The sequence below is a fragment of the Carcharodon carcharias genome, chromosome 33, assembly GCF_017639515.1.
Source record: "Carcharodon carcharias isolate sCarCar2 chromosome 33, sCarCar2.pri, whole genome shotgun sequence".
NCBI classification, from domain to species: domain Eukaryota; kingdom Metazoa; phylum Chordata; class Chondrichthyes; order Lamniformes; family Lamnidae; genus Carcharodon; species Carcharodon carcharias.
The window spans coordinates 16383293-16401697 of record NC_054499.1 but is presented as its reverse complement, the minus strand read 5'-3'; the positions used below and the strand labels follow the sequence as shown (position 1 = coordinate 16401697).

General features: G+C 46.3%; 1 protein-coding gene across 1 annotated transcript in view; it reads right to left on the bottom strand.

The window, feature by feature from the left end:
- and3 (actinodin3) overlaps positions 1–18405 on the bottom strand; it is a 61664-nt gene that overhangs the window by 29351 nt on the left and 13908 nt on the right. The window contains exon 4 of the mRNA XM_041178787.1: positions 247–338. Within this exon, the coding sequence (XP_041034721.1) occupies positions 247–338 (92 nt within the window). The remainder of the gene's footprint in view (positions 1–246; positions 339–18405) is intronic.

Below are 18405 nucleotides of genomic sequence, written 5' to 3'. Positions count from 1 at the left end.
ATCAAATGCTGGCCTTATCAGCGACGCCCACAGCCCATGAAGGAATATTTTTTTAAAAAAGGTTTCTGTGGGGAGGTTTTTGTTTGGGTGACATTGGGAGGTCACCTAAGTTATCTCCGGCCAAGGGTCACTTAGCCTAGTTGTAGCCCCTCCTCCCTGACCATGGTGCTTGGTCTGGGTTCCAGTGACCAGCGGAACTGTCAGGCCAAGGTCGGGGGAAGAGTCTGTCAGGAGTGAGTCACTCACCAGGTAGGATGAACACTGTCAGCACCGTAGTGGCAAGCAAGCTCCAGGACATTGTGCTTTGCTGGGTCATCATTCACTCCACAACTGAATACCTGTAAGCAATAAGAAGGAGAATAATATAGCACAGAAGGAGGCCATTCAGTCCATTATTCCTGTTCCGAAAATGTCGAGGAGTTATCCAATTACTCCCGGGACCCCTGCTCTTTCTCCATCACCCTGAAATTTTTTTCCCCTTCAAGTATTTATCCAGTTCCCTTTTACAATTCCCATTGAATCTGCTTCCGCCGCCCTTTCAGGCAGCTTGTTCCACATCACAACAACTAGCTGTGTAAAAAAAAAATTAAAAATCTCTTCATTAACCTTCTGGATTCTTTTTTGCCAATCACCTTAAATCTGTATCCTCTAGTTCTTGATCCTTCTGCCAGTGGACACTGTATCTCCTTTTTTAATCTATCGTAGATATTCATGATTTTGAACACCTCTATCAAATCTTAACCTTCTTTGCTCTAAGGAGAACAATCTCAGCTTCTCCAGTCTCTCCAGCTCATCCCTAGTCCCATTTGAGTAAATCTCCTCTGCACCATCTCCAAGACCTTGACAGATGCTTCCAAAAGTGTGGTGCCCAGAATTGAACACAATACTCCAGTTGAGGCCTACACAGGTTTGGAAGAACTTGGCTTTGTCCTCTGTGCCTCTATTTATAAAAAGCCAATATTAGTAGCACTCTCAACTTGTCCTTCCACTTTCAAAGATTTCTGTGCACGCATCTTCAGATCTCTCTGTCCCTGCGCCTTTTTTAAAATTGTGTCCTTTAGTTTATATTCTCTCCTCATTCTTCCCACCAAATTGCATCACTTCACATCTCTGTGCGTTAAATTTTATCCCCCAATGTGTCTTCCCATTTCACCAGCCTGTCTACATCCTCCTGAAGTCTATTACCATCCTCCTCACTGCTTATTACAGTTCCATGTTCTATTCCTCCTGCAAAATTTGAACTTTTTCCCCTGTATACCCCAAACTAGGCCACTAACACATATGAAAAGAGCAGTGTGGCCCTGGGAATGTCACTGGGTACGTCTGCCTCCAGTTGGAACGTTCACCGCTATTCATTGCTTCCTGCCCCTTAGCCAGTTGAATATCCGCATTGTAATTATGCTCACCCTCTCGATTCAGAATGGATGGGAAAATTACACTGTTATCAAAGAGAGAGGAAATTCTAGGCCCTGTTGTGGGGAATTATTAGAATCCCTTATCAGGGACACAGTGACTGGGCACAGATATGAACGGATCAGAGAGACCCAGCGTGGATGTTTTTTCATATTTGTTCATGGGATGTGAGTGTTGCTGGCTAGGCCAACATTCATTGCCCAACCCCGATTGCCCTTATTCAGAGGGCATTACTTCAACCGCATTGCTGTGGGTCTGGAGTCACATGAGTAAAGACGTCAGATTTTCTTCCCTGGAGGACATTAGTGAATCACATGGGTTCGTGATCATCATTAGACTTCTAATTCCAGATTTTTATCCGGCTCACATACCATCTGCCATGTTGGGATTTGAACCTGGGGTTCCGCAAACATTACCCTGGGTCACTGGATTACCAGTGCAGTGGCGATATCACCACAGCACCACCTCCCCATAAAGGAAGGTCGTGTCGAACAAACCTCGTTGAATGTTTTTGAGGAGTTAATTAATGTGGTAGATAATGGAGTGACGATGGATGCTATTGATATGGACTTCCAGAAGGAATTCAGCAAGGTTCCACATAACAGACTGTTTAAGCAATAATAAGAGGGACAGAGAATTGGAGGCAACCACCTGCCCCGGGTAGTGAATTGGTTAAGAGGCAGGAGACAGAGAGTAGCAAGTATGCTAATTGGCTAGTTCTGACTAGTGAGTCTCCTCAGGGGTCTCTTCTGAGGCCTCAGCTTTTCATTGTATTTATCAAAGATTTGGATGAGCTTTATAGACAGTATGTTACCTGAGAATGCTAGCCATACCAAATTAAGTGGCACAGTAAATAGTGTAGATGGGAACAGTGAATTATAAAGGGACTTTGACATTCAGTGAATGGGAAAAAGCCGCAAGAGTTGGAGTTTACTGCGGGAAAGTGTGAGGACCAAAGAAAAATAGATCAGAGTATTTTCCAAATGATGAGATTCTAGGAACTGAGGAGGTGTGGTCTGGAACTGAGGAGATCTAGGGATCTGTGTACAGAAAGCATTGAAAGCTAGTGGATCAGCACCAAAAAATAATTAAAGGGAGAATGTCCTTTATCTCAAGGGGTCTGGCAGGTGGAGGAATTGATGTCACAGCTGTACAGAGCTTGACCTGATTCACTACTGGGCACTAACACAACACTGGCACCTGCTTGGCTATGTGGAAATTTGCCCAGGTATGCCCTGTACACAAAAAGCAGGACAAATCCAACCCGACCAATTACTGCCCTATTGGTCTGCTCGCGATCATCAGCAAAGTAATGGAAGGGGCCATCAACAGTGCTATCAAGCGGCACTTGCTTAGCAATAACCTGCTCACTGACACCCAGTTTGGGTTCCACCAGGGCCACTCAGCTCCTGACCTCATTACAGCCTTGGTTCAAACATGGACAAAAGAGCTGAACTCTCGAGGTGAGGTGAGAGTGACTGTCCTTGACATCAAGGCAGCATTTGACTGAGCCCTCAAGGAGCCCTAGCAAAACTGGAGTCAATGGGAATCAGGAGGAAAACTCTCCACTGGCCCTGCTGCCAGTGATGACCATGGGTATGCCCTGCTGCTCATCGCCCCCTATAAATATGGCGGCTGTTAACCCAGGCCTGTCATCAGCAGATAACTGTGCATGCACAGAGTTGCCAGCGAGCACAGCCAAGGTGAGAACAGAAAGTGCTGGGAGAAATTCAACAGGTCTGGCAGCATCAGCGGAGAGAGAATAGAGTTAATGTTTCAGCCCTGTGATCTTTCATCAGAACCAGTTTGTTAACATTAACTCAGCTGGGTAAAGACAAGTGTTCCAATATGCGCTGAGTTTTGCTATTATCTATACAGTGCTCCCAGGAAGTGTACACTGACTAAAGTGAAGTGGTGGTGAGATGAGATTTGTCATAACTGCACCTTCACTTGCTGAATGTAAAAGGAAGCAAGTGGCCTCACCTCAGTAACAGAGCCCCTCCTGGGAGACCACATGGTGACTTGATTGAAGCATATAAGATCCTGAGGGGTCTTGACAGGGTGGACGTGAAGAGGATGTTTCCTCTTGTGGGAGAATCTAGAGCTAGGGGTCACTGTTTGAAAATAAGGGGTCGCCCATTTAAAACGGAGATGAGGTGAATTTTTTTCTCTCAGGGGATCGTGAGTCTTTGGAACTCTCTTCCTGAAAAGGCGGTGGAAGCAGAGTCTTTGAATATTTTTAAGGCAGAGCTGGAAAGATTCTTGATAATCAAGGGGGTGAAAAGTTATTGGAGGTAGGCGAGGATGTGGGATTGAGGTTACAATCAGCCGCGATCTTATTGAATGGTGGAGCAGGCTCGAGGGGCCGAGTGGCCTAGTCCTGCTCCGAATTCATATGTTCAAATGGAACACACACAAGCTACAAAATTGAAACAGATGACATTCTGCCAACCAGTCCATGTTGGCATTTACTCTGCATGTGAACAAATGACTCGATCCGCCGGCTCCAGATTACTTTATTTCCAAACCTGAAATGCTGACACAGTTCCTGCCTCAACCACTAACCACAGGGGGGTGAATTCCACACAACCTTACAACTGTCTCGCTCTGAACAGACTCCTGCTTAATCTCTTTCGCTTTAGTTTTGTATCTGTGGTAGCCTTGTTTAAGTCCCTTAATGACCAGTAAGAACCTGCTTCTAGCTACCTGCTCCCATTATTCAATCATTTGGAACATTTCTATCCGACTGCTCTGTGCTGTATGAACAAAAAAGCCCAAATTTTTAGTCATGTCAAGTCTCTGCATTGTTCCCTCCCTAAAGCCTCAGCCTCCTTCTTGTGGTGTGGAGCCCAGCACTGCACACTGTATTCTAACAGAGAGATTTAGATTACTCATTATTAGCCCTTAGCTTTTATTTGGAGGGATGACAAACAGTGAGGGTACACTGGAAACTCTTTCCAGTTCCATTCATTATTTTTTTGTTAACAGCCTTATTAATCTGAGGTGTGGTCTTCCGTATCTGTGATTCTCCAGATCACCCTGTTCTTTCACATCCTGAACCTGCTCCCATTCATACGAACATACAAATTAAGAGCAGAGTAGGCCACTCAGCCCATCGAGGCTGTTCTGCCATTCAATAAGGTCATGGCCGATCAGTTTGCAACCCCAACCCCACATTCCCAACCTCAACGCCCACCCACCCCCCACCCCCCCAACTGATAATCTTTTACCCCCTTGCTTATCAAGAATCTACCCAGCTCTGCCTTAAAAATATTCAAAGACTCTGCTTCCACCGCCTTTTGAGGAAGAGAGTTCCAAAGACTCACCACCCTCTGAGAGAAAAAAATTTCTCCTCATCTCTGTCTTAAATGGGCAACCCTTGTTTTTAAAGCAATATTCACGGTGTGATTGCCTGCTGGGTTTTTATAATCGAAATTTATCACTTCATACTTGATGACAATTAATTCAATCTGACATTTTTGGCTCAGAGGACAAGCACATGACATCACGGTGTCCAGTCTGCATAACCTGGAGATTCCAACTGTTACTGACCCAAGGCCACACATCATGTGACCAGCCTGGGCACAGTAAAGGCAAACTCAGGGTTATGGAGGGCGTGGGACCTGCTTACAGGAGACGCCGATAACGCTGAATCCAAGAGCGTATTGGAGATAAAGTTGAAGCTGGTTAACAGCAAGGTATTGGGGGTGGCCATTGCCTCACCATGAGTTAGGAGAGCTGGAGGAGGGTCCAGAAAGCAGAGTTTGACAGCAAAAAGGCTTTAGTGCTTTTCAGGGTGAATGCATGACAGATGCGAGCAGATGAAGTCTTGGGCACTGTTCTGGCCACCTGTTCCCAATCCCAACCCTTGCTTGATGTCTGTTCCGTGTTGGAAATGAACTTGTTCCTAATAAGCAGCCCATTAAGCTACAGTCAGTTCCTACACACAGTTTCTGCTCTACAAATCGCTCCAACCCCCAGTAAATTAAGCTAACCCGATATCATCCTCATGCTTACTCTCTGAAGGAGTCCGAGTTCACTGTCCTTCCCCATACTTGTCAAATCTTTCATTTTCAAACACTATTCGACATTTTAAAGCTCTCCTGGACTTTATTCCCTCACAGTTTGTGGTTTATTTCATTCTCCATCAATCATCTGTGTAAATAAATCCTCTCCTGCTCTTTCGATAAAAAACCTGAGTGACCGACGAGTGAAGTGTTTATTCCATACTGACACTCGAGGTCTATGTGAAGCTATGTGATATCAACAGTAGCTGAAACACTAACGAGGGATTTTTGTTCAATTCTGCACTTCTGCACATGAACAAATTGCCTCAGTATCAGGAATAAAATCGAACATTGAGTCACGGGGAACATGGGCTCAGCTACTGCTCTGTATTCAGACACTCAAACCAAAATGATCGACCTGAATAAAACCACAAATATGTGACAGACCACCCTCTCACCCAATCACCCTCTAACTCAACCACTGCCTATTCCAATCAGTAACCACCCTCTTACCCAATCACCCTCAAACTCAACCGCCATCTAATCCAATCAGCAGCCACCCTCTCACCCAATGACCCTCCAGCTCACCACTGTCTAATCCAATCAGTAACCACCCTCTCACCCAATGACCCTCCAACTCAGCCATTGTCTAATCCAATCAGCAACCACCCTCTTACCCAATCACCCTCAAACTCAACTGCCATCTAATCCAATCAGCAGCCACCCTCTCACCCAATGACCCTCCAGCTCACCACTGTCTAATCCAATCAGCAACCACCCTCTCACCCAATTGCCCACTAAGTCAGCCATTGTCTAATCCAATCAGCAGCCACCCTTACCCAATCACCCTCTAACTCAATCACCATCTAATCCAATAAGCAACCACCCTCTCACCCAATGACCCTCCAGCTCACCACCGTCTAATCCAATCAGCAACCACCCTCTCATCCAATCACCCTCTAATTCAAACACAATCTAATCCAATCAGTAGCCACCCTTTCATCCAATGACCCTCCAACTCAACCACTATCTAATCCAATCAGCAACCACCCTCTCATCCAATCACTCTCCAACACAGATCGCAACCACTGACTAACACACGACCCTCTAACCTAACCGCTGTCTAACCCAACCAGAATCTGCCCTCCAACTAAGAAGCAAAATACTGCAGATGCTGAAGATCTGAGCTAAAAACAGAAAATGCTAGAATTACTCAACAGGCCAGGCAGCCCCTGTAGAGGGAGAAACGGAGTTAACATTTCAGGTTGATGACTTTTCATCAGAGCTGGGGAAAGTTAGAAATGTAATCAGTTGAAAAGAGGAGAATGGGAAGATCTGTGATAGGGCGGAAGGCAGGAGAGATTAAATGACTGAAGAGTTGGTGGGGCAAGGCCAAAAGGAGTGGCAGTGGGACAAGCAAAGAAACAAAAGCTGCATTTAGAGGAGGTGTGAATGGCAGGATGTTGAACAGCTGCTCTACAAAAAACAAGAGAAAAACAAAAGTAAGACTGAAACCTACAAAGGAAAGGGAACACAGTTTGGGGGAGAAAGAATTTGATTTGAAATTGTAGAACTCAATGATACGTCCAGAAAGCTGCAAAGTTTCTTATCAAAAGGTGAGGTGCTGTTCCTCGAGCTTGTGTTGAGCTTCATTGGAACATAGCGGCAGGCCAAGGACAGTGAGATCAGTATGGGAGCAAGGTGGAAAATGCAAATAGAAAGCAACTGGAAGCTCAGGGTCATGCTTGGGGACTGAACAGAGTTGTTCCGCTAAGTGATCACCCAATCTGCATTTGGTCTCCCCAGTGTAGAGCAGATTGCATTGTGAGTGGTGAATACAGTACCTCCCTCTCTCTCTCTTCAGGTCCCATGCATACAAAGGGCATTGGTGATCATGGCCTTCTGTGATTGGTCCATGCATATGCTTCACACACCACAGCAGTGGTTTGTCATTCCTTCTGCAGGTAGCTGATTACAAGACTCTGCCACTCTTACCACCCACCATGGGTGCAAGAGAGGGATTTGATAACCAACCTTTTTGGCCACATTATGAATGCACCTTCTGTGGCTGTCAGTCTTGGCAGGGGCTTGAACCTAAAGCCTCTGGCCCAGAGGTCGGGACCCTGGTCTGGAGTCACATGTAGGCCAGACCAGGTAAGGGCAGCAGATTTCCTTCCCTAAAGGACATTAGTGAGCCAGATGGGTTTTTACAACAATCAGCAATGGTTTCATGGTCATCATTAGACTTTTAAATTCAGATTTTTATTGAATTCAAATTCCATCATCTGCCGTGGTGGGATTTGAACCCAAGTCCCCAGAATGTTAGCCTGGGTCTCTGGATTACCAGTCCAGTGACAATACCACTACGTCACCACCTCCCAAATCCATTATACTAAATTTAAAGAACTACACAGAAAGCGTTGTTTTGCTTTGTTGGCATGTTTGGAATCATGGGAAGGTGAGGTGAGGAGATGAAAGGGCAGGTGTTGCATCTCCTGCACCTGCATGGATGCTCCTCTGGGAAAGGGAGTGAAGGTGAGTGAGCGGACCAGGGCATCACAGGAGGAGCAGAAGGCCAAAACAGAAGAGAGAGGTGGTAGCATCGCGCTGGAGATGGGGGAAATGGTGAAAGATGATCGATCGAACATGAAGGCTGGTGGGGTGGAAAGTTAGGACGGGGACCCTATCATGGCTCTTAGTGAGAAGAGAAGGGAACAGATCAGAGCAAAAGTATGAGAAATGGGACAGCTACATTCATTGGTCCTGTCAACCATGTTGGTTGTGGGGGGGAGGGTGGTGGTGGGGAGGGGGCTGGAGAGAGAAATCTTCAGCTGAGGAATAGGCAAGTCAGGTCTGAAGTGCTGCTTTGAACGTTGCATTATCAGAACAGATGCAACGGAGATGGAGAAACTGGGAGAATGGATTTGCATCCTCAAAGGAAGCGGGTAAAGAGTCACTGTAGCTTGTGGAAGCCAACGAGCTGATAGTGAATATTTGTTGAAAGTCTATCCCAAAAAATGGAGACAACGAAGTCCAGGAAGGGAAGAGAACAGGCAGAGATGAAACATGTGAGGATGTGAGAGGGGTGGAAATTGGGAGATAAGCCACTGAAATTTTCCAATTCAGCATGAGAACAGGAAATGACACCAATACAGTCATCAGTGTACTGGCAAAAGAGGCGAGGGAGGGAACCTGAACAGGATTGGAACAAAGAATTTTCCACATATCCCACATAAAGGTAGGCATAGCTAGGACCCAATCAGGTACCAATTGCAACGCCTTCTATTTGAAGGAAAGGTGATTGGAACTAAAGGAGAATTTGTTCGATTTGAGAATAGGCTCGGTCAGATGGAGGAGGGAGATGGTGGGTGGAGACCAGTGGGTCCTCTGTTCAAGGAAGTGGAGGGGCCTCATGCTGTCCTGGTGGAGGATGGAGTTGTGGAGGGATTGGACGTCCATGGTAAAAAGAAGACAGTTGGAGCCAAAAAGTGGAAACGATTGAACTGACGCAGGCCATCATTCCAAACTAAACTTAAAGAATGTCAAAACAGCAGGAAATCACCAGTGGAGCAAGAACAAACTAAAACGATAAGTCTACCAGTGCTACAAGATTTGTGAATCTTGTAAACCTTTGTTCTAACTACTCAGAACCAACTAGAAATCACTCTCTAACCCAACCAGCAGTCACTCCTTGACCCAACCAGCAATCACTCTCTAACCCAACCAGCAGTCACTCTCTAACCCAACCAGCAGTCACTCCCTGACCCAACCAGCAATCACTCTCTAACCCAACCAGCAGTCACTCTCTGACCCAACAAGGAATCATTCTCTAACCCAACAGAATGTCATTCTCTAACCCAACCAGCAGTCACTCTCTAACCCAAACAGCAATCACCCTCCAACTCAAACTAGCAGTCACTCTCTGACCCAACCAGCAGTCACTCTCTAACCCAACCAACAGTCACTCTCCAACCCAACTAGCAACCCTCTCTAACCCAAACAGCAGTCACTCTCTAACCCAACCAGCAACCACTGTCTAATCCAATTAGCAACCACTCTCTAACCCATCCAGCAGTTACTCTCTAACCCAGCCAGCAACCACACTCTAACCTGACCATTTATCACCCTCTAACCCAGCAAGTTACCACTCTCTAACCAAACCAGCTGTCACTCTCTAACCCAACCAGCAACCACTCTCTAACCCAACCAGCTATCACTCTCTAATCAACCAGCTACCACTCTCTAAACCAACCAGCAACCACTCTCTAACCTGACCAGCTATCGCTCTCTAACATGACCAGCTATCACTATCTAACCTGACCAGCAATCACTCTCTAACCCAACCAGCAATCACTCTCTAACCCGACCAGCAATCACTGTCTAACCCGACCAACAATCAGTCTCTAACCCAACAATCACTCTCTAACCCGACCAGCAGTAACTCTCTAACCCGACCAGCAATCACTCTCTAACCCAACCAGCAATCGCTCTCTAACCCAACCGACAATCAGTCTCTAACCCGACCAACAATCACTCTCTAACCCGACCAGCAGTCACTCCCTAACCCGACCAACAATCACTCTCTAACCAGAGCAGCTATCACCGACTAGCCCAACCAACAATCACTCTCTAACCCAACCAGCAGTCAGTCTCTAACCCGACCAACAATCACTCTCTAACCCGACCAGCAATCACTCTCTAACCTGACCAGCAATCGCTCTCTAACTCAACCGACAATCACTCTCTAACCCAACCAGCTATCACTCTGTAACCCAACCAACAATCACTCTCTAACCCGAACAGCTATCACTCTCTAACCCGACCAACAATCACTAACTAACCCGATCAACAATCACTGACTAACCCGACCAGCAATCACTCTCTAACCCAACCAGCAATCGCTCTCTAACTCAACCAACAATCCCTAGTTCTGCACATCCCCAGTTCGGAATCAAGAGGGGGTTCAGTTGTGTGTTGTGAGAAGGGTAACACAATCATGCCCATCCCCGTTCCCCCCTCCCACTCACCCGCCTGATACTGTTACAGACACAAGTCTAACTCGATCTGAACGCGGGACAGCTGCTAGTGTTTACAGATGGATTTCTGATTCGGTCTATCCCAGGGAAACCCGCCATCATGCTTTTCAATTTTAGACAATTTTGCAATTGGAGACATTCTGTTTCAGAGACATTCCAGATTGCATTTATACCGGGAGTGTGGGCTCGGCTAAAGATGAATTCCTGTCTTTGCAGATACAATCCCAGGACAGAGAGAGCCGGATCCACCAGGGGCAGAAATACCGAGACAACCCCTACAGCCCGGGTCGTATCTGTACCAGTCGCGGGGACACACCCAGTCAAGGAAGGTCCTGAGAGAAGGCAATTGGGATAAAACTGGTTCGGGACGGCCTCAGCTTGTAGCAATGATATGAAAACTGTTTCACTTCCACTAAAATCGTGCCAGCTTTTCAATTCCTTTGCAAATTCTGGACTGGTGGTCATCAGTCTTTACTTAAAATAACTTTAATCAAGACGTGGATACTAGAACTGGTTCAAACAGATTGAAATACTGAGCCTCACAGACACAGACACACAGAAAGACTCACCCTCACAGAGAAACACATAGAGAAATATTCACCCTCACTGGGACATAACACAGAAATACTCACCTTCACAGAAAAACACACACAGAAATACCCTCACAGAGAAACACACACAGATATACTCACCCTCACTGGGACAGACACACAGAAATACTCACCCTCACAGAGAAACACACACAGAAATACCCTCACAGAGAAACACAAACAGATATACTCACCCTCACTGGGACAGACACACAGAAATACTCACCCTCACATAGAAACACACACAGAAATACTCACCCTCAATGGGACAGATACACAGAAATATTCACCCTCACTGGGACATAACACAGAAATACCTTCACAGAAAAACACACACAGAAATACCCTCACAGAGAAACACACACAGATATACTCACCCTCACTGGGACAGACACACAGAAATACTCACCCTCACAGAGAAACACACACAGAAATACCCTCACAGAGAAACACAAACAGATATACTCACCCTCACTGGGACAGACACACAGAAATACTCACCCTCACAGAGAAACACAAACAGAAATACTCACCCTCAATGGGACAGATACACAGAAATACTCACCCTCACAGAGAAACACACAGAGAAATACTCACCCTCACTGGGACAGATACACAGAAATACTCACCCTCACAGAGAAACACACACAGAAATACCCTCACAGAGAAACACAAACAGATATACTCACCCTCACTGGGACAGATACACAGAAATACTCACCCTCACAGAGAAACGCGCACAGAAATACTCACCCTCACTGGGACAGATACACAGAAATACTCACCCTCACAGAGAAACACGCACAGAAATACTCACCCTCACTGGGACAGACACACAGAAATACTCACCGTCACAGAGAAACACACACAGAAATATCGCCCTCACTGGGACAGACACAGAAATACTCACCCTCACAGAGAAACACACAGAGAAATACTCACCCTCACTGGGACAGACACACAGAAATACTCACCCTCACAGAGAAACACGCACAGAAATACTCACCCTCACTGGGACAAACACACAGAAATACTCACCGTCACAGAGAAACACGCACAGAAATATCGCCCTCACTGCGACAGACACACAGAAATACTCACCCTCACAGAGAAACACACAGAGAAATACTCACCCTCACTGGGACAGACACACACAGATATATTCACCCTCACAGAGAAACACATAGAGAAATATTCACCCTCACTGGGACATAACACAGAAATACTCACCCTCACAGAGAAACACACACAGAAATACCCTCACAGAGAAACACAAACAGATATACTCACCCTCACTGGGACAGACACACAGAAATACTCACCCTCACATAGAAACACACACAGAAATACTCACCCTCAATGGGACAGATACACAGAAATATTCACCCTCACTGGGACATAACCCAGAAATACTCACCTTCACAGAAAAACACACACAGAAATACCCTCACAGAGAAACACACACAGATATACTCACCCTCACTGGGACAGACACACAGAAATACTCACCCTCACAGAGAAACACACACAGAAATACCCTCACAGAGAAACACAAACAGATATACTCACCCTCACTGGGACAGACACACAGAAATACTCACCCTCACATAGAAACACACACAGAAATACTCACCCTCAATGGGACAGATACACAGAAATACTCACCCTCACTGGGACAGACACACAGAAATACTCACCCTCACAGAGAAACACACAGAGAAATACTCACCCTCACTGGGACAGATACACAGAAATACTCACCCTCACAGAGAAACACACACAGAAATACCCTCACAGAGAAACACAAACAGATATACTCACCCTCACTGGGACAGATACACAGAAATACTCACCCTCACAGAGAAACGCGCACAGAAATACTCACCCTCACTGGGACAGACACACAGAAATACTCACCCTCACAGAGAAACACGCACAGAAATACTCACCCTCACTGGGACAGACACACAGAAATACTCACCGTCACAGAGAAACACGCACAGAAATATCGCCCTCACTGGGACAGACACACAGAAATACTCACCCTCACAGAGAAACACACAGAGAAATACTCACCCTCACTGGGACAGACATACACAGATATATTCACCCTCACAGAGACGGACACACAGAAATACTCACCGTCACAAAGAAACACAAACAGATATACTCACTCTCAAAGAGACAGAAACACAGAAACACTCTCTGTCAGAGAAAGAAACACAGAAATACTCACCCTCACAGAGAAACACACACAGAAATATCCACCTTCACTGGGACAGACACACAGAAATACTCACCCTCACTGGGACAGACACACAGAAATACTCACCGTCACAGAGACAGATACACAGAAACACTCCCCGTCAGAGAAAGAAACACAGAAATACTCACCCTCACAGAGACAGACACACAGAAATGCTCACCCACACAGAGACGGACATATAGAAATACTCTCTGTCAGAGAAAGAAACACAGAAATACTCACCCTCACAGAGACAGACACACAGAAACACTCTCCGTCAGAGAAAGAAACACATAAATACTCACCCTCACAGAGAAACACACACAGAAATATTCACCCTCACTGGGACAGACACACAGAAATACTCACCCTCACGGGGACAGACACACAGAAATATTCACCGTCACAGAGAAACACACACAGATATACTCACCCTCACAGAGAAATGCACGTAGAAATATTCACCCTCACAGAGAAACACATGCAGAAATATTCACCCTCACTGGGACAGACACACAGAAATACTTACTCTCACAGGGACAGATACACAGAAATACTCACCCTCACAGAGACAGACACACAGAAATACTTACTCTCACGGGGACAGTTACACAGAAATACTCACCGTCACAGAAAAACACACACAGAAATACTCACCCTCACTGGGACAGACACACAGATATACTCACCCTCAGAGAGAAACACACACAGAAATACTCACCCTCACTGGGACAGACACACAGAAATACTCACTGTCACAGAGAAACACACACAGAAATACCCTCACAGAGACAGACACACAGAAATACTCACCCTCACAGGGACAGACACACAGAAATACTCACCCTTACGGAGACAGACACACAGAAATACTCACCCTCACAGAGACAGGCACACAGAAATACTCACCCTCACAGAGAAACACACAGAGAAATACTCACCCTCACAGAGACAAACACACAGAAATACTCACCCTCACAGGGACAGACACACAGAAATACTCACCCTTACGGAGACAGACACAGAAATACTCACCCTCACAGAGACAGGCACACAGAAATACTCACCCTCACAGAGAAACACACAGAGAAATACTCACCCTCACAGAGACAAACACACAGAAATACTCACCCTCACTGGGACAGACACACAGAAATACTCACCATCACAGAGACAGACACACAGAAATACTCACCATCACTGGGAAAGACAGACAGAAATATTCACCCTCACTGGGACAGACACACAGAAATACTTATTCTCACAGAGACCGACACACAGAAATACTCACCATCACTGGGAAAGACAGACAGAAATACTCACCCTCACAGGGACAGACATACAGCAATACTCATCCTCAACAGCACAGGGATTCTTTTCACACAACTCAGAGCAGCTCATTTTATAACAGCAGAAACACTCCCACAGCTCAGATACCCCTCCCCTTACAGACATACACTGAGAGGCACACCCCCACCTCTGACACTCCACCACCCCAGACACAAACACATACCTATCCCCCACCCCCAAACTCACACTACCCCAGGCCCATGTCAATCCCCCCAAGACATTTCCCCTACACCCATGCAGGCTCCTAACCCCACAGATAATGCCCTAACTGGCTGGCTGAGTCCTGAAGCATGTACTTGCCAGAGTGGTGAGGGAACACCTTAACCTCACCCTCACCTTCTTCCCAAAAATACACTTTATTCCTATAATGGATAAAAGTACATTTCATGTCTGCTCATAGGTGGCATTACATGAGCTGAAAATCAAAACAGTTTCTTCCAATGCTGCTTGTTACTCATTCCAGTTAATGTTTACAATCTTCATTACAGATCAAACATACATACCCCAGGGCTCTTGCTCTGTTTCCAATCCCTCAGTACACCCATGGCTGAAAGCCCTTAGACTGTCCTTTCCCCATTGTGTCTCTGCAGTGCTTACCCCCAGCTTTGATATGTTTATTCTTTCATGGGATGTGGGTGTCCCTAAGTGCCCCAGAACTGAGTGACTTGCTCAGCCATTTCAGAGGGCAGTTAAGTGTCTATCACATTGCAGTAGGTACAGGATCATATGCTAGCCAGACTGGGTAAGGATATGAGATTTGCTTCCCTAAAGGATATAGGGAACCAGATGGGTTTTTACAACAATCAATCATAGTTGTCTTGGTCACCATTACTGAGACTAGCTTTATATTCCAGTCTTTTCTTATTAATTGAATTTAAATTCTCCCAGCTACTGTGGTGAGACTTAAACCCATGTCCCCAGAGTATTAGTCTGGGCCTTGGGCTTACTAGTTCACTGCACCACTCTCTCCCCACAAGTTTTAGTGCATTCCTCAGCATGTAGTCCTGGACCTTGCAATGTGCCGTTCTGTAACACTCGGTAATGGATAACTCTTTGCTCTGGAAGACCAGCAGATTTCACACAGACCAAAACTGTAGGGTTCGACCAGTCAGGAGTCAATGACCAGGCCCTTCTTGTAGCTATAGTATTTATTTGGCTGGTGTAGGTTCTGGTCAATGGTTAACCATCGCCCCAGGATGTTCATAGTGGGGGATTCAGTGATGGTAATGCCGTTGAACATCAAGGGGCAATGGTTAGATTCTCTCCCGTTGAAGATGGTCATTGCCTGGCATTTGTTACTTGTGAATGTTACTTGCCTCTTATCAGCCTAAGTCTGAGTGTTATCCAGGTCTTGCTGCATTTGGGCATGGACTGCTTTAGTATCTGAGTCATTGCAAGTGGAATTGAACATTGTGCAATCATCAGTGAACATCCCCACTTCTGACCTTATGATGGAAGGAAGATGAAGCAGCTAAAGATGGTTGGGCCTGGAACAGTACCCTGAGGAACTCCTGCAGTGATGTCTCGGGACTGAGATGATTGGCCTCCAACAACTACAACCATCTTCCCTTATGCTAGGGATGACTCCAACCATTGAAGAGTTTTCCCCCTGATTCCCATTGACTTAAATTTTACCAGGGTCCTCGGTCAAATGCAGGATGCAAAGGCCACTCAGCTTCACCACACCTCTGGAATTCAGATCTTCTGTCTATGTTTGGACTAAGGTATAATGAGGTCAGGAGCTGAGTGACCCTGGCGGAACCCAAACTGGGCGTCAGTGAGCAGGTTATTCTGAGTAAGTGCCACTTGATAGCACCATTGACAACACTTTCTGTTACTCTACTGATGATAGAGAGTAGACTGATGGGCCAATCATTGGCCCGGTTGGATTTGTCCTGCTTTTTGTGTACAGGACATACCTGGGTAATTTTCCACCTTGCTGTGTAGATGCCAGTATTGTAACTTTACTGGAGCAGCTTGGCTAGGAGCGCAGCAAGTTCAGGAGCACAAATCTTCAGTATTACAGCCGGGATGTTTTTGCAGTGTCCAGTGCCTTTAGCCACATCTTGATATCACATGGGGTGAATCGAATTGGCTGAAGACTGGCATCTGTGATGCTGGGAACCTCAGGGAGAGGCCAAGAGTGATCATCCACTCGGCACTTATGACTGAAGATGGCTGCAAATGCTTCAGCCTTGTCTTTTGAGCTGAGGTGCTGGGCTTCCCCCATCATTGAGGATGTTTATACCTAATGGAATACAAAAATAAGGAGTAGTAGTCATATTTCAGTTGTACAAAGCCAAGCTTAGACCTTCCTGAAGTATTGTGAGAATTTCTGAGCAAGGATATATTGGCATTGGAGTGAGTATTGTGTAGAGTTACCAGGATGATAGCTGGATTCCAAATTTTAATTTTATGAGGAGATATTATACAAAAAGGGCTTTTATCCCCTCAAATTTAGAAAATTGAGGGGTGATTTTATTGAAGTTTTCAAGCTATTAAGGGGGAACTGTTAGGTTAGACAGAGGGAAACTATTCTGTTGTGGAATCTAGGACTCAGAGATATACCTTAAAAACTAGAGATGGTTCCACACACTTCCACACACAACGAGTGCTAAGAGTTTGAAATAAAAACAGAAAATGATGGAAAATCTCAGCAGTTCTGGCAGCATCCATGGCAACAGTTCGAAACTTGCTTCCATAAGTGCTAGACCATGTTCATTTTAAATCCAAGATTGATAGATTTCTGATAACCAGAACTCGTTTCAGATAAGTTATGAAGGGAAGATGGGCAAAGGCTGGTATATGGCCACAGTAAGGTCAAAGATCAGCCATGATCTCATTGGTTGAGGCGGAACAAGCTGAGGGGATAAATGGCTATTCCTGTTCCAATATTTCATCACTCCCCTTCCCTCAACCTCCATCACTCCCCTTCCCTCAACCTCCATCACACCCCCTCCCTCACCCTCCATCACTGCCTCCTCTCAACCTCCATCACTCCCCTTCCCTCAACCTCCATTACTCCCCTTCCCTCAACCTGCATCACTGCCTCCTCTTAACCTCCATCACTCCCCTTCCCTCAACCTCCATCACTCCCCTTCACTCAACCTCCATCACTCCCCTTCCCTCAACCTCCATCACTGCCTCCTCTTAACCTCCATCACTCCCCTTCCCTCAACCTCCATCACTGCCTCCTCTCAACCTCCATCACTCCCCTTCCCTCAACCTCCATCACTCCCCCTCCTTCAGCCTTGATCATTGCCTCCTCCCTCTCCAAACCCATCACTCTCCTTCCCTCAACCTCCATCACTCCCCCTCCCTCAACCTCCACCACTGCCCCCCTCAACCTCCAACACTGCATCCTCTCTCAATCACCTTCATTCCCCTTCCCCAACCTCCATCACTCCCCCTCCCTCAGCCTCAATCACTGCCTCCTCCGTCTCAACACCCATTCCCTCAACCTCCATCACCTCCCTTTCCACAACCCTCATCACTCCCCTTCCCTCAACCCATTACTCCACATTCCCTCAACGCCCACCACTCCCCCTTTCCCCATTCACCGTCACTCCACATTCCCTCAGATCCCACCACTCCCCCTTTCCCCATTCACCGTCACTCCACATTCCCTCAGCCCCCACCACTCCCCCTTTCCCCATTCACCGTCACTCCACATTCCCTTAACCCCCACCATTTCCCCTTTCCCCATCACTCCACATTCCCTCAACTCCCACCACTCCCCCTTTCCTCATTCACCTTCACTCCAC